The sequence below is a fragment of the Peromyscus leucopus genome, chromosome 1 (assembly GCF_004664715.2).
Source record: "Peromyscus leucopus breed LL Stock chromosome 1, UCI_PerLeu_2.1, whole genome shotgun sequence".
Taxonomy (NCBI): Eukaryota; Metazoa; Chordata; class Mammalia; order Rodentia; family Cricetidae; genus Peromyscus; species Peromyscus leucopus.
The window spans coordinates 92,910,525-92,934,865 of NC_051063.1; the positions used below are offsets into that span (position 1 = coordinate 92,910,525).

General features: G+C 48.9%; 1 protein-coding gene across 1 annotated transcript; it reads right to left on the bottom strand.

Annotated features, from left to right (window-relative positions):
- Positions 1 to 9,366: 9,366 nt before the first annotated feature.
- LOC114697589 (TNF receptor-associated factor 3-like) lies at positions 9,367 to 11,515 on the bottom strand. The gene has a single exon (XM_037211469.1). It carries the CDS (start codon positions 11,050 to 11,052, stop codon positions 9,367 to 9,369), a length of 1,686 nt encoding a protein of 561 aa, XP_037067364.1. The 5' UTR covers positions 11,053 to 11,515.
- Positions 11,516 to 24,341: the final 12,826 nt, after the last annotated feature.

The window sequence follows — 24,341 nt, forward strand, 5'->3', positions numbered from 1 at the left end:
TCTCAAAAAAACAAAAAAGAAAGGGGGGAGAGGGAGGGAAGAGGAGGGAGGGAGGGAGAGAGAGAGGGAGGGAGGGAGAGAGAGACGGAGGGAGGGGGAGAGAGAGAGGGAGGGAGGGAGGAGAGAGAGAGAGAGAGAGAGAGAGAGAGAGAGAGAGAGAGAGAGAGAGAGAGAGAAACAACCACAGGCTGGATTCATTAACACAGAGAAGTCCTCCTGCATGCCTCCTGCCATGTAGTAATGTACAAAAGGCCTCGCTGGGTGTTGAACCTCTTAGCCAGAACTATGAGCCAAATAAATCTGGTTGCTGTGACAATAGCATGGGAAATGACTTAAGGCAGAGTTTCTTGGGCTCGCGGTTGGAAGGGCTACAGTCCATCATGGAGGGGAAGGCATGGTGGCAGGTGTGTGAGACAGCTACTCACATGACCACAACCAGGTTGCGGAGATGAGTGCTAGTGCTCTGTTCTCCTTCTTTCCCTCTTTTTATTCCGCCTGGAACCCCAGCCCATGGGATGACATCACCCACTTCAGGACAGGTCTTCCCTCTTTATCTAAACCACTCTGGGAACTTCCTCAAGGACACATCCAGAGATGTGTTTCCTAGGTGATTCCAAATCCAATAAAGGGATCCAGTTCCCATCTCCCAAGTGAGGGGCTGCAGGCATATCACTCGGGTATAGTGCTTGCCTTGCATGTGTAAGACCCTGCATTTGATCTCAGTGCTGTAAAAAAGGAGGAGGAAAGGGGGAGGAGGAGGAGGAAGGAGACCAAGAGAGTGGGAAGTGGACCCAGCTAGGCAGAAAGATCCTGTGGTCTTAGAAAGATGTAACCAATTTTCCAAACTTGTCCTTACAACTAAATGACCAGAGGTCCCAATATCTAGATCCCAGCTTCTTGAAATGTGAGTTGCAACATGTATGGACCACAAAAAAATTGAAAATAGTACAAGGTTTCTGTATGCACTATGATCAAAAATTGATTGAAAGTCATACACATTCTAAATGCTGCCTGATACATTTTAGCTCACATCTGAGACTACTGTTTGTGTGAACTATGGTGTTTTATTTTATTTTTTTGGTTTTTCGAGACAGGGTTTCTCTGTATAGTTTTGTGCCTTTCCTTGAACTCACTCTGTAGACCAGGCTAGCCTCGAACTCACAGAGATCCACCTGGCTCTGCCTCCCGAGTGCTGGGATTAAAGGCGTGCGCCGCCGCTGCCGCCGCTGCCGCCACCACCGCCCAGCTATGGTGTTTTATTGTTCAGTTTTCCACTCTTACAGAAACACATTGGTTTAACTGTGGAGAGCAAAGTCTTTTAATCTTTTCCTACCATCATGCCTCAGCATGTAACTGTCAAATTAGTATATCTTTGGTACTCAAATTAGAATGTTAGTTTTTAAAAATTCCATCTTGAACTGGTTTATTTTTTCATAGGACCTGAGTTCAGTTCCCAGCACCTACATGGCAACTCACAACTGTCTATAACTCCAGCTCCAGGAGAGCTGATGCTCTCTCCAGTCTTTGTGGACACTGCCCACATGCATTCGAACACACAATACAAATAATTTAAAATAATAAAAATGAATCTTTAAAATTTCAGGTTGAGTTGCTGGCTTGAGTTTCATAAAGAAAACAAAAACAAAAACAAAACTTTGATCCATGAATGTTAATTTGAGATTAGGGCAGAATTTCCAGCAGTTTCTGAAATGGCCCTAAATATACTTCTGCCATTTGGCACTATGTATTTGTGTGAAGTAGTGTTCTCATCGCTGTCATAAATCAAACCAAAATATTGATTAACTCTGAAAAATGTTGAAGGTGCTTTGTATCTGCAGCCTCAAATAGTCTGCATTGGAGTCCTTATGAAAAAACAAACAAGTTCATCCTTCTCATTCATATGGAAATTTGCTTTCTTCATTTTATGTTAAAATTATACACATACTAAAGAATTGTTGGGTTTGGGGTTTTTGTTTTGTTTTAGATTTTGAGATAGAGTATCTCAAGTAGCCCAGGCTGGTTGCCAACTCATTATGTAGTCAAGAATGGACTCGAACATTTGATTCTTAAATGTCTACCTCCCGAGTGCCAGATTGCAGGCATGTGTGCCACTACACATAGTTTATGTGGTTCTGGGTTCAACCCCAGAGCTTTATGCATAAGGGGACCACAGTCCACCAACTGAGCCATATCCCAGCCCCCAAAGACCTGTTTTTAAACAAATTTCATCGGGATTTGTTGTCAGTAAATGTTTGCTTTGCACCTCTCTTCTATAGCACTGTGCACTTGGGGTCATGTAAAAATGTCTTAGGTGTAAGGAGCTGGGAATGGGAAACTTTCAGAAGCCCTGCATAGATGATCGTGTGCCTGTTTAAAACAATAGTGAGGCTTCCTGTGATTGCCAGCAGAGGACAGAGCCTGGTCCCTGGGTACTAGTGTAGAGAGCTGAAGCAGATGCTGGGTTGACGCTGATGCTCTGCACAGATGAGGATGTATGCAGAGACTGGGTGGAAAGGGAGTCTTGTCCAGAGCAGCTCACACCTTTGCTTTGCCAGGAAGAACCCCTGGAGGAGGTAGGACACTCTTGTTACAACAACCTTGTTTTGCACCAAGCATGGAGCAGGACTCTTTAGACATAGTTCCTTTAAAATAATAGCTCCACATGGCAGCAGGTATTAACTCCAATTTATAAATGGGGAGTTGAGTTTTAGTAGGAAAGTCAGCACAAGAGCATCAGCCATTGGCCATTCTCAGCAGAGCTGGGATAAGAGCCCACGCTACCCTGCACCCAGACACCTGCCAAGAGCCCAACCTTTGGGCTGCATGAGCCACTTCAGTCAGATGCCCCTCCTGACTCGACTGAAATAGACCAGATCACAGAGGTGCTGTGGTCCTCAGGGCCATGGTCACAGCTATAAATGTTACCTAATGATACCACTGACGTTGGCTGTGATAAGTGTGACATCTCAAAAGCTGGGAAGCCAGGGTACAGTGAGTGCGTACCAAGACAGCAGGGGACAAGGTACTCTGTGGTCACCGGGCCTTTGGTCCTCAAATTTCACAAGCTCCCTGACACATACCTTCTGGAACAACACCAGGATCCACAGGACACCCTGAACCTCTCATTGTTTATACAACAGTGGCTGTTGTGAGCCCCTCAAGTTAGCCCTCATGCAACCACCCTGAGAAAAGTGGGGAAACTGAGGCACCAAGAGGTTGGCACCCAAACTGGGACTCACAACTTGGGGAAAATTGAGAAATCTGTACTTTGGGGTTCCCAAGTGTGCCCATGAAGTATCTGATGCTTGAGTGTAGGACATTTATTGTTTGTGAAATAGTCTTGCAATGTACCACAGGTTGCCCTCAAATGTGAGACCCCTCTGCCTTAGTCTACAAGTGTTGAGATTTATAGGTTTGGGACTCAGTTTACAGTAGGAATAAATGCCCCCAGATAAAAAATTTGTCTTTGTCTCTGTGAGGATCGCTTGAGCAGAGTGGATGACCATGGCCAGAGTCCTAGATCCCAGAGGTAGGCGGTGATAGGAAGTATTAGGATGGAGATCAAGACACTGCTTTGTACATGCACAATGTGGCTTCTCTCACCCTAAGACAGGGCCAGGCTGCATGGATACTCAAATAACCAGCCTTTTTAAGGTTTTGTTTTTGCCTTTTTTTTCCTTCTGGTTTTGTGACAGTGTGCAGTTAAAAGTCACTTTTATCTTCCAAGTGACTCTTCACAGTTCCCTGAATCCCAAGCACCCAGCCAGGTCAAAGGCTGTAATTTTTATTACTATTGTTATTATCCTATGTCTGTGTGTGGACATGTCTGTGTCTGACCCATGAAGGTCAGAAGACAACCTATGGAGTCGCTTTTCTCCATCCACCTTTGTGTGGGTTCTGGGGACTGAATTCAGGTCGCCAGGCTTGCACAGCATGTACAGCAAACAATATGACCCACTCAGAGGTGTGGCTGGCTCTCCTAAAACAAAAATATTTTTTGAGACATGGTCTCATGAAGTCCACACTAGCTTTGAACTTGCTGTGTGGCCAAGGATGACCCTGAACTCCTGACCCTTCTGCCTTTATTTCCAAATGTTGTGCCACCAGGCCTAGCTCTGATTTTTTTTTATTTACTATTTTTTTTAAAACTAAAGCAGTGCTCCAAATTCCTCCTGCCTCCTAGCTCTCCATCACCAAGCCATGATCATTTTTCAGAGGATTGATTGGCAAGTCTTAGGCCAACCTGGGCTATGTATTAAGTTCCGGGCCAACATGCTATGCATAAGGAGAGCCTGCTTCAAAAATAAAATTGGTGGGGGAGTGTTTCTCCTCAGTTAACTTACTGACTCTTCTAACTAAAAAGCCTGAATGTTAAAGTGACCTAAACATGGTTACAGTGGGGGAAGACACCATGTCTAAATCCACAGACTGCCAAGACTCACTGCGGCCTCTAAGACATCACTTGGTAGGGAAACAGTGACTACTCCCTGGCACCCTTCTGAGGACAGTGACTAAGATGGTGACGACACAAAAGAGACAGCTCAAAGACACGGGACACCTTGTCCTAGACAGCACATGGTCCTGTTCTCAAATCCTTGGGGGATCCCAAGGACAGTAGAGGTGGGCTGGTACACAGAAAGGCTCCGCAGTGGGGACCATAAAGGGTGGCCACCTGGAGGTCAAAGCATCTGACCTCAAGGCGGGGCCAACAGCCAGGCCATCTGGACCCAGTGTGGGCTGGCCCAAATGGCTCCCTGCTCTGTACCAGATGTGTGCAAACATGCTCATTGTATGAAGGTGAAAATCGGGACTCTGAGGCTGCCAGTGAACTTAGGAGACCTGAGCAGGTGCAGAGGTCAAATTGTTAATTTGTTTAGTGAATGGGTGTTATTTCCAGAAGCAGAGAACTCAGGACCTACAGGCTATCCTCCACTAAGTCTGGATGCAAAACAGCATGCAGTTACAGTTCCCATTCTCAGGAAGCTTGCATTCTGGTAGAGAGGATGAAGGGAGGGCACACACACACACACACACACACACACACACACACACACACACACGGAAAATGAGATAAGTATCTAATGACTTTCAGGAAGACCTATGGAGTATATGGTTGGAAGGATCCACCCGCTGCAGTGTTTGGATGGGGCCAGAGTGCCCCAATCACAGTGAGCTAAGGACACTCCTTCTTTGCACCTGCCTCCCCTACCCACACATGCTGTACCTCCCAGGCCGGTTGCATAAGTGCCTGGCCTGTGTTCAGAGCCCAGCTCAGCATAGTGCCTGCAAAATCTTCCCTCGCTCCATGAAATGCCAGTGACTTCACAGCCAGGGAGACCTGGTCTCACAAGGTCCCCATACCAGCAGCCTTGCATCTAAAAGTGGCCTGGGAGGAGTGAGAGATTGGTGTCAGACCCGCTCTGGAGCCAAGACCCAAGCAGCCTCTGTTTGCACACAATGTTAGCCTTTCCGGAGGGAAGGGCCCGCTTGCCTGTCTACTATCCAGGCTCTGTTAGCACAGGAACCCCCCATCAGAACTCTCTGAGCAGGGGGCCAGGGTGATGACCCCATTCCATGAGCCAAGGAACTGGACCACATTTGTTTTTCCTTTCTTTTTCCATTTTAATATTAGGTCTCATGTGTGCTTGCTTAGGTATTGGGTATACATGTTTGCATGTATGTAGGCACACGTGTGTGGGGGTGGGAGGTGAGTGTGCATGTGTGCTCATGCACATGAAGACCTGAGATTGATGTTAGGAACCATCTTTGGTGACTCTTCCACTTCATCCAGTGGGGTAAAGCCTCTCAGTTGACCCACAGTCACCCACTATGGCTGGGCCTGCTGACCAGCCAGCTCTGGAGATTCCTTCATCCTACATCCAAGGCTGCCACAGCTACTTGGCATTTATGTGAGCTCTTGGGATTTGAACCCTAGACCTCAAGCTTGCATTTGCAAGCACTTTAATCACTGGGCCCTCTCCCCAGCCCCTGGACCACATTTGTGTTCAACACTAACACTGTTTGGGGCAGGAGAGACAAAGCTGTAAGCAATCGGCGATCCATTTGGGAAAACTTCCACTTACAGTGACTCTTAGCCTGGCTGCCACTAGAATGACCTACAGAGGTTCTAGGAGGTGGAAGAGACATCCTGTAGTTCTCACCCGTGGGGTCCCGACACAGTAGACTCCAGAATCTAAAAGGAAACCTGGCATCCTGCAGAGATGCTACAGCCGAAGATGTACCACTCACTGCATGCGAAGAACGCAAAAGGATGGACAGAGCTACTCTGGAGACTCCCGTGGGTTTAAGCCCAGCTTGGACAGCACAGTGAGAACTCATCTCAAGCACACACTCACAGAGAGAGGGGGAGGGAGAGGCTGGGGAAAGTGGGGAGGGGTAGAGTGGGAGAACCTTGCAAATCATAGACCTGCTAAGCGATTTGTTTCTAGAAGGAAGGACTCTTACACCAGTGAAACAAACAACTGGTTTTTTAAAACGAGTGAAAGATCTAGACAGATATTCTTCCAAAGGAGAAATGCAACTGACGTTCAGCATGACTAGTCCCTGGAAAACTGTCAGTTCAAATCACACAGGGATGTTGACAGCATCTTTACCAGGATGTCTACTATCAAAGCTGGTCCTGGTGCTACAGGCCTGCGATCCCAGTTACTAGAGAGGCTAAGACAAGAAGATCAAATATTCAAGACCTGCCCTAGCTACAGAGTAAGTTCAAAGCCAACCTAGGCAGCTCAGGGAGAGTCTGTTCAAAATAAAAAAAGGCCAGGCGGTGGTGGCGGCGGCGCACACCTTTAATCCCAGCACTCGGGAGGCAGAGCCAGGCGGATCTCTATGAATTCGAGGCCAGCCTGGTCTACAGAGCAAGATCCAGGAAAGATGCAAAGAAAGCTACACAGAGAAACCCTGTCTCGAAAAACCAAAAAAAAAAAAAAAAAAAAGGGGGGGGGGCTGGGGATATAGATTAGTGATAAGCACTTGTCTGACAAGTGTGAGGCCTGAGATTCACACACCTATGCCACAATCAGCCAAGTAGTCAGTGACAGGCTTGGTGGCACATGTCCATAACCCCAGCACTCAGGAGCTGAGGTGGGACAATCACAAGTTCAAGGCCAGCCTGAGCTATACAGTGAGACCCTAGATAGATAGATAGATAGATAGATAGATAGATAGATGATAGACAGACAGATAGATGATAGATAGACAGATAGATAATAGGTAGACAGAAAAAAAGATAGAAATAGATAAAAATAGATAATAATAGATAATAAAGACAAAGAGATAGATAGACAGATAGATAATAGGTAGACAGACAGACAGAAAGAAAGATAGATAGATAGATAGATAGATAGATAGATAGATAGATAGACAGACAGATAATTTGTTCATATGGAAAAAAGCAAACTTCTAGTGACAGAAAGTAGATTTATAGTTACCTGGAGTTAAGGAAGAGGTGAATTTGGCTATGAATGATTATAAGGAAACACTTTTGGTTGATAAAAATATTCTAAAGCTATAAAAATATTCTAAAACTAGATTATGGAAATGGCTGCATCGCCCTTTTATTTTATTATTATTATCATTATTTTAAATTGTGTGTGTTGTGTGTGGGGGAGTGTGTGTGCATGCAGTGCTAAAGAAGGCCAGAAGAGGGCAGTAGATCCCCTGGAGCTGGAGTTCCAGGCAGTTGTGAGTCCCTGATATGGGTGCTGGGACCCAAATTCCAGTCCTCTGCGAGAGCAGCGCTTGCTCTTACCCACTGGGCCATCTCTCCAGCCCATGGACTTAGTTTAACAGTCACTGAATTCTGTACTTACAAAGGACGGATTTTACATCATGTAAGTTATTCTTCAATAAGCTATAAAGAAGTTATATTTCTTTATAGTAATTCATGTTAAGGGCATCATCAAAAATATACACAAAAACTTAAATCTGTAAATTCATAACAATGCTTTTTTAAAAGTTAATGAAAAACTAGAAACACTCTAAATGCTTAGAAACAATGCATTGTTTAGAATAGATAAGCTGGGTGGTAGTGGTACATGCCTTTAATCCCAGCACTTGGTAGGGGGTGGGGTGGGGATAGTGCACAGAGGCAGGTGGATTTCTGTGAGTTCAAGGCCAGGCCAGTCTGCTCTACAGAATGAGTTCCAGGATAGGTAAGCCTTCTGAAAGAATAGTGAACAATCATTAAAATCAGTATTTGCAAGGAATTTCTAAGGACCGGGGTCACAGCTTAGGATAGAATACCAAGTTGTTCTTATAGCCAAATTTCACCAAGAGTAAAATGAATTTATATACAAATATTTGTGTATGTACACATATGTGTGTGCATATACATATGTGTGTGCATGTGTATGGGAGTCAGAGGTCAGCATTGAGTTCCTTCTTTAGTTTCCCTCTACATTATCTTTTAAGACAGGGTCTCTCATTGAGCCTGGAGCCCACAGAGTTGGCTAGACAGTCTGTCCAGGAAATCCCAGGGTTCTTCGTGTCTGCCTCCCCAGCACTGGGGTCACGGGCACTCACCTCCACGTCTGAAGTCCTCCTGCTTCCTCAGCAAGCATTCTGCCAACTAAGCCACCTCTGCAGCCTCTGTCTTATGACAGTTGAGTCCGCACTGTGGATGCATGAGTCTATAATGTAGTATGACCAGATGCATGCATGCATACCGCTGTTTCCATATGGACATCTTTAAGTAGCGCCCTCTGCCGTGAGCTTCCCCTCATAGAAGCAAGTGGGGAGAGTCAGTAGACCCTCGCCTGAGATTTTCACTGTTCCCTCCCACATTTATGTGCAATTCTGTCCTAGTTGCTTGTGGCCTAGGAGTTTAGGGACATGCTAAAGTGTCTAGGCTGTATGAAGTATATAAAGTCTAAGGTACATAATTAATAAAGATTAATGGGGGCACTCCATCTATGTGGCTATGGGGAAGCTGTCACCCAAGCAGGGGGAGAATTTCCAGTGTGGCTGCTTTGGGGTCACTCACGCTCCTGTCAGCAGCACCTCACCCCTGCCCAGGGAACTCCCTGGTTCTTCACGGTGAGCTGTGGTGAGCTGATCTTCTGTTCATTGTTGCTTGCTTAGGAGGAAAGGGAAAGATGTGGTTTACATCTCCCTGGGAAAAGAATTCTCTCAATACTCAGCTCAGAATTTTCCATTCCTCCTGCCTCTACCTCCCCAGTCCTGGGATTACCAATATATATACCATATTATTATACCAATATATATATACCAATATATATACATGTATTATTTTCATTTGTTGATTATACCTCAATAAAGCTGGAAAGACCCAACCAGTGATTTGAGGCTACTTTTATTTTTTTTTTTTTTTTTTTTTTTTTTTTTTTAAGTATCCACTATGACTTTAATAAAAATTGTATCATCTTTAATATACGTCCCATTCTCCAGAACAGTTTGGGCGACAAAGACTGGGCAGCCAGAGGCGATATTCATCTCTCCAGTGGGTTTCTTGAAGCTGCTGCTGTTGGGATCAGGCTTGAATGCATCTCCCAGATGACGTCGAGAGGATCCCTGATCCATCAGCATGAGTGTCACTTTCTGCTTGAATGGCCACGGCAACAAAGCATCATATTCTCCACGCATAATGACAAAAAACAGCGACAAGTGTGTCCCTTTCCCCATTCCGTCCCCATTCAGGTAGACCCTGGCGCACATCTTATAGCCAAAATAGCCCGTGTAGAAAGGCTGGCTGTAGAGAGACAAGGTCTTCCCCATGACGGCTTCCTGCTTCCGGCGCTTGTAATCACGGATCTTCCAGATCAGCACACCATTGTAGCTGGCGGTCTCAAGGACCTGGAACCGCAGGTCCATGTCCGCCAAGCGGATGTCATGAACACTCAGCATCTGGTCATGCCGGCTCAGCTGGGACTCCAGCAAGCCTGTGTTGCGAGCCGCCTGCCCAGCACTTTTGTCCACGCTTTCCAGCTCGGTCACACGGTTCTGGAGGGACTCCACACTGCTCTTCATGCTGTCTGCTTCCTCCCAGTTCTGCCGGAAGGGACGGATCTCCTTGTCGAGTTCTTTCAGTTTCTCTGCTTGGCTGTCTATTACTCGCTGCAAATGAAGGATTTTGGATTCATTGTTTCGAAGCATTTCCTTCTGTCTCTCAATTTCAATTTCAAAGCTACATATCTGATTGTGCAAACTTTGGATGCTCTTGTTTTTTTCAACACTTTCATTCTGCAGCAAGGAAACCTTCTTCTCCAGGGAGTTGCTCCACTCCTTGAGCAGATTCACGTGCTGCACTGCGGAGCTGGCCTCGTGGGCCTTGATCTGCTGGTTTGTACCCTGAAAAACGCAGCCATAGCGCTTAAAACTACAGGTGCTGGGGGCATTGACACACTCTGACAAGTGTGCACTCAACTCACTTCTCAGAAGAGTCTGGACGCTGCACTTATGCGGGCAGGACACCACCACACAGGGACAATCAGTGTCTTCGTGTTTCTGCAGTGTGATCATGGGGACTTGGCTCTTGCAGTGATTGCACGTGGCCTCTCGGTATTTACAGGCCTTTTCCACATGATCCCGCAAGTCTTTTCTCAATACTTTTTCTTTGCAATCGGCACGAAGACAGGGAAGCTCCTCAAACTGGCATTCGTTTTTTAGGTGCATCAGCAGATGTCCCAGAGTCAGTTGCTCTACACAACCTCTGCTTTCATTCCGACAGTAGATCTGAAGGGCCAGGATCTCTCTCTTGCAGCAATTATCCTTAAACACCTTGTCTTTGATGATGCTTTCTTGGCACGCTGTACATTTTGGACTCGAGGAGCTGAGCAGGGCAGCCATGCAGCTCTCACAAAACCGGTGCCCACACTCAGTCTGCTTGGGGTTGCACAGCACCAGGCGGCACTTCTCACACTTGTACTTGTCCTCCACCGTCTTCACAAACTTCTCCTTGTAGCCGCCTTGCTCTGGCACGAGCACTGAGCCTGCACCCCGGTCAGGCTGCAGCTTGAGGGGGGGGTTGGGCTGCAGCGCGCCAGCAGCGTCCATCTTTTTGCTCAACTCCATCTTAGGAAAAAGAAATTCTGTGTCATATGCTGTAAGGAGGTTTCAGGGAGGCTCAGGAGTGAGGGAGAAGCTTCCACAAAGATGTCGAGCAGTGCCAGCCTTATCCTTCAAGTAATGGGGATCTTGTACCTTGTCTGTCAGGAAATGAACCTCAGGGGATCAGACAGCCAGGAGCCAGGAGGAGGTTTCTGATAGTGGACCTGGTTCTGATCTATTCTGGGACCTCAACCAAGTGGATAACTTCTTTGGGCCTCAGTTTCTTCATCTTTGGTGTTAATCGAAGGTGGAAGGTGTGCATTCGGCCCCAGCTGGATCCCAGAACCGCCTGCCTTCCAGCCTCTCTGCAGCTCTCCGACTATGAATCAGTCATTCATCCCGCGGCCCGCCCGCTCGGCCGGCTCAGGGGCGCCGCGCGCATCCTCCGCCGTCGTCTGCAGCGTCCAGCTCCCCGGGCAGCCCCATGTCGGGGGCCGGGGAAGGGCCGGCGGCCGCCGCCGCCGCCGCCGCCGCCCTACTTTTATTTTTAAAGCATATTTTATTTCTGAAATATAAACATCATTTGTGATGTCAAAAGATATGGTCAAGTTTTAAAAATAAACTACATCTAACTTTCAGACATGAAAGTTTAGACTGGTTTCTAGGAATATGTGCATGAGAGCAGAGGATAGCCCAGGATTCAGCCACTGTTTCACCTTAGTGACATTGGGTGACTTCTAGCTGTCGTCAAGCACAAACCCACAGCAAACATCCACCCCCCTAAAAACTCCAAGCCTGGGTGTGTGTTTGTTTTCTGACACAGATCACATTCTGTAGCCCAGACTGGCCTACAGTTCACTTTGCAGCCTAGGCTGAAAAGTAACTATGGGAGACTGAGGATATGGACTGGCCAAGCCAGCTGCCTAGGCCTGCTCTCAGAGAGAACTTCCTTCCCTCCATTCCTCCCCTACGCCCTGCTTCCCTGACAGGGTACTCTGAGGGTGTGAGGCAGTCAGCTTGTTCACAGTGAACAGCCATTGTGGTGCAGGGCTGGGTCCAGCTTCAGGGGTGGGAGAATGAGATGGGAGGGGTCAAGTGCAGGCTGGCCCTGGAAGCATGCTGTCACTCCTGGAGAAGGTAGACAGACATAGATGGTCCTGGCCGTGAGGCATGCTATGGCCAACAGCACATGCATTCCATCTGAGTGCCACCCTCCTCACCCCAGTAGTCCCCTGAACGAGGCAAACGAGCAGGATCACAATCTCAGACGCTCAAGGATCAATGGTATTGGCCCCCTTAGTCTAATAGGTAAGGTCTCCCTTCTGCCAGAGCAAAAGCTCTGCTCCTGGTGTCAGCCTCCACCCAATCTCTGACGCTTCTAATACATGTAGAACAGGGGACACACATGTGCCTCAGTTTGCACACGTTCCTGAATATCTCTGTGAAGTTAGGTCAAGGGGAACTACACTAAACATGTTCCTATACATTAAAACAACCACCGTGTAAATAGTTCTTCCCAATTACAGTGTCCCACCTGAGTTCCTGAATATGGACCACAAGCATCATCCTTTGGGACCTGATGGGTAACACAGGACGAGGGACCAGGAAACAGGCTAATTACCCCAGCCAAGCCACAAGCCCTACTTACTCACAGGCCCTCTGGTGGGTTAAGCTCTTCGGTACCTCTCTGTCCAGCTCAGGCCTTGCTCAGCTGTCTGCTCCAGGGTGGAGCAGGGACCTGTGTGGTGACGTGATCAGGGAGAGGCCAGGGAGGTTGACTGGAGTCAGGCCTTGGCGGGCTCCTGAGGTGGCTCCCTGGGCTCAGACCTGCCAATTAAAGGCCAGAGAGATGAAAGAGGAAGCTTCGGGAAGCAGCCCGCAGCCAGGCGAGATGAAAGCCAAGCCCAAGCGGTGTTTGACGGCCTCCAAGTGGGGGGGGGGATCTAGGTGCTCTTTATTACAGCGATGAGAGCGTGTAATCACAGAGACCTGGGAGACACTGGGGCTGACTGCCAGCTTTGCCCTTCTCCGCTGGCAGGCTTTGACAAATCACAGTTCCTCATCTCCCCACCCAGGGACCTGGGGACTGGCTAATTACCCTAGACTTTGGTCACAGGTCCCACCCACTCCTGGTCGGGGATACTCCACACCTGCCGCTCTCTAGCCCAGGAACCTGACAGCCTCCTCCTCTATGGGCTTCCACATCCAGCCAGAGCTGGGCAGCTCTGAACACTGCAGGCAGCCAGAGCAGGGGTGTGAGGCTGGGGTGGCTGAGCCGGAGGGACCGAGGGATGGCCTGTCAGACGGTCTGACCCTTGCTCCCAGCTTCAACCCCAGTGCTCAGTATACCCCGCCTTCTGTTTCCTTAGTGTTTGTCTCTCCTTAAAAGGATGCAAGCTCCACGCAGAGGGTTTGTGTTCGTTTCCCTTGGTTGCTATAACTCCCCAAAGTGAGTGGCTTAAAGCCATGTGAATTTATTTAGTTCTGGAAGGTCCAGTCTCATCAAGCTAACATGAAGGGCAGGCCTGTCCCTTCCCATCTCCCTCCCTTTCTTGGTCCCATGGCTTCCACACACCTAGGCTCAGGTCACCATTTGTCCCCAAAGCCAGTCAGCTCACTCAGATCTTTTGCCTCCTCTGCGATCAGGTCTTCCACCTGCGCTCTGGCTGGTCTGCAATCCGACCCTCCTTCTAAGGGCTTCGTGATGAGGTGGACATGCCCTGGTAACCCCAGGCTAGCCTCCCTTTCCCCTGCAACCTTCCCTCAGCCATCTGACCCGGCATGTTCACCACATCCAGGGATGGGGACCCGGGCATGGGGGTCCGGGGACTGTTGTGGTTTGAGTGCAGACTCAGGTGTTTGAACACCCCCCCCCCCAGGTGCTGGCACTGTTTTAGGAAGTTGTGGAACCTTTGGGACCAGAAGCATGGCTGGCAGAGCTGAAGCACAGTTGGGGGACAGGCTTTGTGGGCTACAGGGCCTGGCCCTGCTTCAGATCCCATTCGTGGCTTCCTGATCTAACCTCCACATGTGAAACAACTGCCCCATGTCTCTGCAGATGCAGAGGGAGCCACCCTCTTACCCTCCCTGCCTTCTCTACCACCGATGGACTGCACTCTCAGGAAACCGTGAGCTGAGGTTGCTCCTGTCAGGGATTCACTGATTGGACTGCCACGCTACCTGCTGCCGGACTCTTCTTGCTCCCTGGGGCATCCCCAGTACTCGACATACTGCAGACTCTCCAGAACAACACACTAAATGAGGAAATAAAGGAAAACCTGACGAGGTGGGTGAGCATAATATTTAATGTGGCAAACAGCGGTGGTTATTCCTCACAAGTACCATTTGGATGGTTTTGTGCTCATTTAATCACTACAGTTCCTATTTTCTTTTTTGAGATAGGGTCTCATGTAGGCCAAGCTGGCCTTGAACTCTGTGGCAGAGGATGACCTTTAACTCCCGCCTCCATCTCTCTAGGGCTGGTTTCACACTCGTGGGCCACCACTCGCACGGTGCATATGGTGCTAAGCATGAAGCTGGCTCTCCTAAGTTAGACAAGCGCTCTACCAACCGGGCTGTATCTCTGGCCCTCCCCAACAGTTCTGTGAGGCACATTTGGTTATTATTTGTAGTCTACGAATGAAGAAATGAAGTCATACCCTGCTGCTGAGTGGCGAGGCTGCTCTATGGAGCCCTTATTGTGCCCAGCTCCCAGCCGGGCACTGTATACCTCCCTCTGATCTCAGTTCCGCCCATGGGGGGGAGGGGGGGCTTGATGAAGGGGATTCGGTATAAACTGTGAAATATACACAGAATAAGGTGCCTGGCTGGGCTAGGGGGATTCTGTTCTGGGAGATTGAGTGACTCTGTAGAGGTTCCTACGGCCCTCTGGGTCTCCTTTGTTAATGAGATCAGGACCCTGTGCCCCAAATGAGCCCAGATGTCTGTGTTCCCACTAGGACACAGGGCTCCTGGAGTGAACTTGGCTCCCCAGTCCCACCCCACCTTTACAGAAGTCTCCTGCCGTGACCTCCCCCTGAAGCTGGGTACGCCCACTCTGTCCCTTAGAAGCCTGTCCTTTGGGAGACAGGAATGAACTCCAGACCTCCTCAAGGGCTCAAGTCACACTGGCCATTTTCCTGAGAACTGGGCCCTGTCCACCTTCAGCACATCCAATGGCTGCTCTTGGTCTGGGTACCTGCCCAGCCCCTATCATCACTGGTTACCTCTCTTCCTGCTCCTCGAGACCATGCACACACAGGCTATGAGAAGCCACCCTGTCACCTGGACCTCAGCTGTCCCCCTCTTTGGGGACAAAAGGGTGCTTTCAGCAGGGAGAAGGCTCCACCCTCTTTCCTGCCTCTTAACCTTTCCGATCACAGCCAAGAGCAGAGAGACACTTGGGCCTGCCAGCACAGTGGGGCATCACATTTTCTGTTCCTGCCAGCACATTTTTCTAGGTCAATGTCAGATCAGGGAAATCCAATACTGCATGTCCCAACGTTTTATTTGAAAACAGAGCAGTTGCTCTCCAAAATAAATAGTGTTTACAGGCAAGGTCTGGAGAAGCGTCCGCTAGAAATGGACGAGAATTTTCCCGGCTTGACTGCTGCCAGCCTGGCGTCAGCCTCAGCTCTGGAGCCTTGGACGTGCTGGCTAGAGGGAGGAGAGGTCACCTTTGCTGCACAATCCACACCCACCCACAGCGTTCCCCCTTCTGTAGCCAGCACAATTGGTCCCTGGGCTTTGCCTTTTCCGGTGCCAGCCCCCCACCCCCACCACCTGCCTTACCTAGCCGCAGTCACGCAGCCTAGTTTCCGATAGTCTTCCTCTCAGTTTCTCCCTCCCTGACTGGGCCGCTCTGCACTGCGTCAGCTCAGGCCCTCCCTCCTAACCTGTGAGTCTCTCTCCATCCTTACGTTGTTCGCCTACCCAACACCACGCCATGAGGTTGCTTTCCCCCATTATGTCTGTTGGTCCAAAACCCACACAGGCATTCTCACATAAACCTCATAAGCACGACCCCCCCCCCGGGGCCCTGTGCCATGGGACCACATCCAACCCTAGAGGGGGCCTAGGACAACGGTCTCGGGCTGGTCATGTCCTGTATCTTACCTTCCTCCTAGACAGCCATCTCTTTCTGGACAAGAATCAAGCCTTGAGCTTCCTGTGAGCCAGACACAAGTCTCCGTGGTGACAACCCAACATGAGAGTGCTCCAGCTGCAGACCGGAGCTGGGGACTCACCTGTTACTATTTAATAATAACTGCGACAACTGGGCAGTATTATCTCCGCCCCATAGATGTGAACACAGCTGGAGTGAGACTAAGTGGCTTGGCCAAAGCGTCAGGACGTGGCAGGTTCAAGGATTTGGACTGGGTCTGCCTGATGCCACCTCTCAGAACCACATCCATGGGAGGCAGTGTGTAAAGGGTCCAGTACACACTGACGTGCACACGAAACCCTGTCGGTGGGAGACCTAGTGGGCTCCGGATTCATGTTGGCCAATAGAACTTGCAGTGATTGACAGACCACTTCTATGCCGGCCCAGTGGTAAGCCACTAGCCACGTGTGTCTGAAATGTGGCTAATGGAACTAAGAAACTGGATTTTCCACTTCAATACTGTTGTTGTGGTTGATCGGGGTATTGCTATGTATCCCAGGCTGGCTTCAAACTCACAGTAATTCTCCTGCCTCAGTCTCCCGAATGCTGAGATTACAGACATGGGACAACACAGCAGGCAGGAACAGGATTTTAAATTTTGTTTCATCTTTTAGGGCTGGAGATGCAGCTTCTTTGGGAGAGTGCTCACTTAGCATGTACCCTGGGTTCTGTGCCCAGCGCTGCTTACACCAGGTGTGCCGGCACACATTTGTAATCCCAGCACTCGGGAGGTGGAGGCAGGAGGTGAGAAGTTTAAGATCATTCTCTGATACCTAGCAAGTTCAAGGCCAGCCTGAAATATGTGATACCCTATCTCAAAGAATTTTTATTTTATTAATTAATGTAGATAGCTGTATGCATCTAGCACCTGCTACCATATTGGGCCCACATTCCAACCATGTTTATGTTAATAGCCACTGCAGAATAATGAGGTGGCGGGTTGCCCGCAGCTGTCCAAGGAGCTGTCGCTCCCTGAGCCCACCTGGCTTCCCAGGCACATCAGTTTTCAATGAGGGCCAACTTTCCCACCTGCTCCGGGCTTAGAACACCAAACTCAGCACGTTCTTTCAGAATCAGAGTTGGGGTGCAGAGAACTTTGTCTCCCTTGCATTGTATCCCACTCCCCAAACAAGTGCCTGGGCTGAGGGAGACCTAGAGCCCAGGCCGCACTGAGCACTGGACAGCAGTAATGAGCGGAGCCTTCTTGGTCTTCACTATGGGTAAGGGGAAGGCAGCACGCTCTCCAATACCCTCCTTCACATACACAGTGGTTGAGCTGCCCACAGGCTATGTTGTGGGCAGCAGTTTGGCGCCACCTACTGGGAATCCTGCAGAGTGCACGTGGAGGAGCCTCAGCAGAGTCAGCCTCTCCTCTGCGTAGGGCAGTATGGAGGTGGGGTTGGTAGGGGAGGGGGAGGGGGCGGGGGTAGGTGAGTGGGCACTGCAGCTCTGTCACTGTGTGAGTTTAGAATGGGAACATTCCAGAACCCAGGCTTTTGGGCTCCTGATATCTCCTGTCACATAAGCTTCCAGGCTATATTTATATGGAGAAGCCCGACATGTTTCTGAACCTGCAGGGGTTGGTGGGAACAGATGAAAGGTATGCTTCTCATGTGGTCCTGAGAGTTATCAGTGTGACCACTGTGGCATGTGCTAGAGTACCCTCCTTGAGGATAAACCTGGATGTGAGCAGGGAAGAGTGATGAGCTTGGGGTAGCCAGAAAGTGGAGACCGTGTGGAGTGGTGTCCACTGGCCTCCGCCTGTTCAGCCACCCCAGAGGTGATTATTAAATAATTAATAAATTGTTATCTATCAGTGAATAAAATAAAAGAGTGTGGCTGCTTTTATCCAGACAGCAGATGCCACAGGCCACAGTGTTTGGCAGGTACAGGAGGGGAGAGACCCAAGAGGAGAGATGATCAAATGATGACCATGAGATGATTATGTGCGCTGTGGATATGATGTGTGTGAGAGAGTGTGGGTACACATGTGCCATGGTGTGCGTGTGCAAGTCAGAGGACAACTTTCAGGAGTTGATACTCTCCTTCTACTGTGAGTTCCGGGCACAGACCTCAGGCCCTCATGCTTGCATGGTAAGTTATCTTACCCTCTGAGGCGTCTCACTTACCTCAGACGAGAATCTTGTTTCATGACCTAGCAACATTCCTTCTCTTGGTAGGCCTCAGTTTCCCCCACTAAAAAGTATAGAATTGCCAGGCAGTGGTGGTGCCGGCCTTTAATCCAAGCACTCAGGAGGCAGAGGCAGGTGGATCTCTGAGTTTGGGGCCAACCTGGTTTATAGAGCAAGTTCCAGGACAGCCAAAAGCTACAGAGAAACCCTGTCTCGAGAAAACAAAACAGGAAAGTGCAGAATTGCGGTCTCTCTGAACTCTGGCGTAACCATTCTGGCCCTAAGGAACTAAAGATGGCTAGAGAAGTGGCTCATGGCTAGAAGTACTTCCTGCCAAGCCTGACAAGCTAGCTTCTAACCCCAGCACCCATGTGAAAAGGAGAGAAGCGACCTCCACAAGCTGCCCTCACCTCCACATGTAAGCTGTGGCCTGTTTCACCAACTCAGAATAAATACATAAAATGTAATTGTAAAAAGAACTGGAAGATGGGGCTGGAGAGATGGCTCAGCAATTAAGAGCCCTGACTGTTCTTCCAGAGGACCCAGGGCAGCTCACAACTGTCTGTAACTGCAGTTCCAGAGGATCTGACACCCTCACACAGACATACATACAGGCAAAACACCAGTGCATATAAAATAAATAAATTTTAAAAAAAAAGAACTGGAAGAAAGTGTGGCGTGGACTTGCTCATGGTTTGGAGAATGTCTGTAACCAGAGGTGTGTGGGTGAGGGCATGTCCCTGACACGCGCTTGCTAAGGGGCAACTTCACCTGTGGCTCTGAGGGTCTCAGGAGAAACTGGAGGTGGAGGGTCCCAGGGGAGGTGTGCTATGGAGCTGGATCCCAGAGGCTTACAGGATGAGGGTCACTGGGCCAGATGTCAGGCCCGAACATTTTCCTATAGCACCCAGAGAGGTTCTGCTGTTGATATTTTCAACCCTTAGAAGAGCCAGGGGAGTGGCCCAGTCAGTGAACTGCTGGCTTGAGTGTTGAGGGCCTGACTGGGAGCCCCAGAACCCCTGTTTGTAGCAAGAACAATTTTTAAAAAGCCAGATTATGTTTGGTATGGCCTCCATACCTGTGTGTGTGTACTTGTGTGCTTGCGCGCGCGCGCGCGCGCGCGCACACACACACACACACACACACACACACACACACACACACGTCACTGGTAGTTAGTGCCACAAAGGGTACAACATTCTTTGATAGAAGAGATCAACTTGAACTGGCAAAGTCATGGGAGGCTTCTTGGAGGAGAGGGAAGTTGGCAGTGTTTGAGAGACTGAGGCATTAGGATTGTGAATTGGAGGCTAGCCTGGTTTAAAATGCATGCTGGGCCATGGTGGCTGTGTGAGATTTGGAAAAGGAAGTGATGAGCGGGAGAAGGACAAACGTTCACACACGCTCCAGTAGAACGGGGGACTGGATGGGCTGTCTTCCTCAGACCAAACATAGTCCCGCATCACCATTTTCAAATCCCACACAGCCACCATGGCCTCGTGTCTTAGGCTTTCTATTGCTGTGAGGAGACACCATGACCACAGCAACTCTTACGCAGGAAAACATTTAACTGGGGCTGGCTTGTGGTTCAGAGGATCAGTCCATTATTGTCATGGCAGGACATGGCAGCATGCAGACAGACACGGTGCTGGAGGAGGAGCTGTGGTCTTGATCTGCAGCCAGCAGAAGCAACTGTGTGCCTCACTGGGTGTAGCTTGAGCACAGGAGACCTCAAAGCCCACCCCCATAGTGACCACTTTCTCCAACAAAGCCACACCCACTCCAACAAGGCCACACCTCCCGATAGTGCCACTCCCTGTGGGGGCCATTTTCTTTCAAACCACCACACCCAGTATGAATTGTCCTCTCTCGAGGAAGCCTCCCATGACTTTACCAGTTCAAGTTGGTCTCTTCTACCAAAGAATGCTGTGCCATTTATGGAACTAACTGCTTGTGGTGTGTGTGTGTGTGTGTGTGTGTGTGTGTGTGTGTGTGGTGTCCTGTCTACTGAGCACTTCAGATGCATCCAAGCTGAAGTGTATTGTACATGTAAAAGACATGCAGAATCCTAAAGCCTTAGAACAGGGGGTGGGGTGGGTTTAAATATTTCATTACTCTATTGTTTTTTTTTTTTTTGTTTTTTGTTTGTTTGTTTTTCGAGACAGGGTTTCTCTTGTGTAGCTTTGCGCCTTTCCTGGAACTCACTTGGTAGCCCAGGCTGGCCTCGAACTCACAGAGATCCGCCTGCATCTGCCTCCCGAGTGCTGGGATTATAGGCGTGCGCCACCACGGCCCGGCATATTGTTTATTTTTTAAAAGACGATCTCTCTATTTTAAACCAGGCTAGCCTCCAATTCACAATCCTAATGCCTCTGTCTCTCAAACATTGCAATTACAGGTGTGTACCACTATGCCTGGCTCTGAATTCTATTTTAATAGCATATTAAAATGACAAGACATTGGATCTGTTGGATGAAATCAAATATATTATCCAAACTAATTCTATCTGCTTCTTTTATTTATTTTGATGTAGCTGTTAGAAAAAAAGTACATATGACTTAAGTGTCCTCTGCCTGCGGTGACAGACAGAGCTGTGTTGTGTTTGTGAGTGTCCAGTAAGAAGTAGAGGAAAGAGACAGACCCGGGTGCTTCTGGGAACTTCCAAGTTCTAGGAAACCGCCATCTTATTTTACCTTCTTGGTGCCCTGTGTTGGGGGTGGGGAGGGAGAGCTGTGGCGGCAAGGGGAGAGGCCGAGTGACAGCCCAGGACAGGGCGAAGGTGAGAAGTGGTCCCCCATCTGCCTTCCCACTGCATATGGCCTGGTTCCCCAGCCTCCCAGCTTGAGCTTGGTCATACCTCTTGTAAAATCATCTAGTCTTCCAGGCTCTGCCTTCCTTCCAGATCCAAACAGGGTCCTGTGGGTGTCAGCCACACGTTCTTCTTCCTTCTTCCAACAAGCATGTAGCTGGGCCCTAGTAGTCTTTATGGTGCTCAAGTAGTATGGCGGCTTTCAGGGAAGTCTCTGAGTCAGGCAACTGGGCTTTCTGGAGCTAGCTTCTAGTGTAGATGTCTCCAGGCTCCTTCTCAATCCCAGAATCGAAGCTGCTTGTCCAAAATTGCAGCCCCAGCCTGGTGGGAGCTGGCACCTCATCCGTCTCACTTGCAAATGTAATGATAGACCACACGGTGGCGCTGTGCTCACGGCCCTGCACCCCTCGCCATCCCCGCCCTCGCCATTACCTGCACCCAACCTAAGCCCTGAAGCTTCGGGAGAAGGTTGTGGAATTTTTTCCCGAGCCTTCAGCTGCCAAAGGTTGTTCAAATTTCAGAAACGTGCTATGAAAAATGGTTCTCTGAGTTCACACTTAAATGTTAAGCAGGTTATAGACCCAGGACCAAATCCTACTTGGAAGAAAATCTGTACCCAGAGGCATGCCTAATGCTCCTGAGAGGAGCACCCACACAGCATCAACAGCCTGTGGGTGCTCACGGCTGAAACCACCGAGGACAGAGCGTGGATGGATGATGGCCGCCACAGCTTATTCAATACCGTGTTTTCCTTACGGAAGGATGAAAGAAAGAAAGAAATTTTTATCACATAATCCAGGCTGGCCTTGAACTCACAATCTTCCAGTCTCAGCCTCCCAAATGCCTAGGCATGCACCCTACACCCCACTTAGCTATAGGGTATTTTTTATTTTGAAGTGCTTAAATCTTACATCAAAAATGTAAAAACAGAGGGTGAGATTAAAACAACAACAACAACAACAACAAATAACCACTGCTTTTATTTATAGTTGAGCAGTGGGGATGGGGAGAGGGGGTAAAAGGGTCTCTTCCCTCTGCAGCCTCTTGAGGGACATGGCTTTAGAACTACAGTCCAGGCCTTATAGGAGAACAAGGTGAGACTCAGAGTAAGGAGCCGGCTTGTTTATAGCTGTATACTACTCTACAGTGGCTTCATTTTTAAGTCAGTCTGTAAATCAAGTATTTCAACTTTGAGTTTAATAGTTTCTACATTTTCCCTGAGTATGTCCTGAGTGTCCTGAGATTGTTCTGCCCAGCAGTGACATCTGATGCTCCCACTGTGCTCTGCCCGCCTCACCCCTTCAGCACTGTTATACGCCAGGACCCTGAGAGTGTGTCAGGGAAGGGAGAGCCAAGGCACAGAGGCAGAAGTAGACTCCCTTTAGAGCACACAGTATGTCACTAAAAAGAAAAGTTAAGCCAAGTACAGCGGCTGGCACCTGTAGTCCCAGAACTCAGGGGGCTGACGCCAGAGAGCTGGGAGTTCGAGACCCAGGCTATCCAGTAAGACTGCCTCAACAACATAAAACAAGATAAAATAAAACAAAAGGCGCCTTGAGCCGGGGCAATGGCTCAGTTGGTAAAGTGCTCGACCTACAAGGGCGGGGACCCGAGTTTGGATCCCCAGAACCCATATGAAAAATGGAGCCCTGTGGTCTGTAACCTCAGCACTGGGGAGGGGCAGCAGAGAAAGATGGGAACCCGAAGCTTATTCGCCAGCCCGTGTAGCCTACTCACTGAGCTCCAGGTTTACCACAAAACCTCCCCATGCATACACATGCATAGATTACCCCCCCCATGCGTAGTCACACAGACAACTACACACATGTTCCCCACACCACACACACACACACACACACACACACACACACACACACACACACACCAAACACTAGCATGGGGGACTCCTGTAGCAATTCTATGCAATGATATAGAGTTGTATTTAAGCTCCACTTCATGGAAAACATTAGCAGTCACTAAGAAGGGACTAACATCACAGCTCATTGGTGGCACACACCCGTGACCCCAGCACTCAGGACCTGGAGACAAGAGTATTGGAAGTTCAAGATCATCCTCAGTTACATAGTAAGTTTGAAGACAGTCTGAGCTACAAGAGACCCAGTCTCAAAACAATAAATAAGGTGACAGTTGAAGGTGGCCCTGGGAAGGTTGTCACTTCATTCAGTGGTGTAGCCACTGATACATTGCTCCAGTAAATGGCTGCCCACCCATGCTCACATAGGTATGCCTATGTAAACTCAGTGGGTAATGCATGTACAAAAAGAGGAGACTCATAAATAAGGGTTCCATCAGGAGACGGGTGGGGCAGAAAGAGTAATAGGGTAATACAAGTGAGAAGGAATAAAATTAATTATAAACATGTATGAAACTGTCAAAGAATAAAAACTAAATCAGGGGGCCAGCAAAAGGGCTCAGCAGGTAAAGGCACTTGCCACCAAGGTTGATGACCCAAGTTCTATCCCTGAGACCTACATGGTGGAAGAAGATTGACTACTGAATGTTGTCCTCTCAGCTCAGCAAGTATGCTAATAGCACGCACGTACACATGTATGTGCACTAGAAAAATAAATGTTAAAGGTAAATTTAAAACAAAACACTTAAAAAGTAAAAGCAAGTAGGTAGAAAATTTCAAAGGAAGCCAGCACACAATAAAGAAAAAGAAGTGAGACCAGAGTGTCTCCTTGCTGAGATCAGGACCTCCACCCTCCTGGTTTTTATGTCTCCAGGGCCAAGTATGACAGCTCACTGGTCACCCAGTGACTAGACAATATGACATAGACCCGTAAGTAAATACTGCTGGTCCTTAAGACACATAATAAAAATTCTGCCCCGAGTCACTGCCCATTTTCATTGCCTACACAGACAAATGCTTTCCCTGAAGCCTGGAGGAGAGAAGGCTTCCAAGCCGGGAATCTGTGGCTTTTCATCTCATGGTCCTGAGAACAGCAGCCTCCAGGCGAAGGCAGGCTTTGAACAGTGCTGTTTCTGCAGCATGGCTACTGTTTCGCTCTTTCATTCAGTATCTTCTCCCCAGGATGGCTAAGCCTGAGACCTGAAAAATATAGAGCAGATGGTTCAGATGGGGTGTACAATTGTGTGCTATTTCCACATCAAAACTTTGTGGTGGTTGAATGAGAAATGTCCCCCACACGCTCAGGCATGTGGACACTTGGTCTCTGTGGTGGCG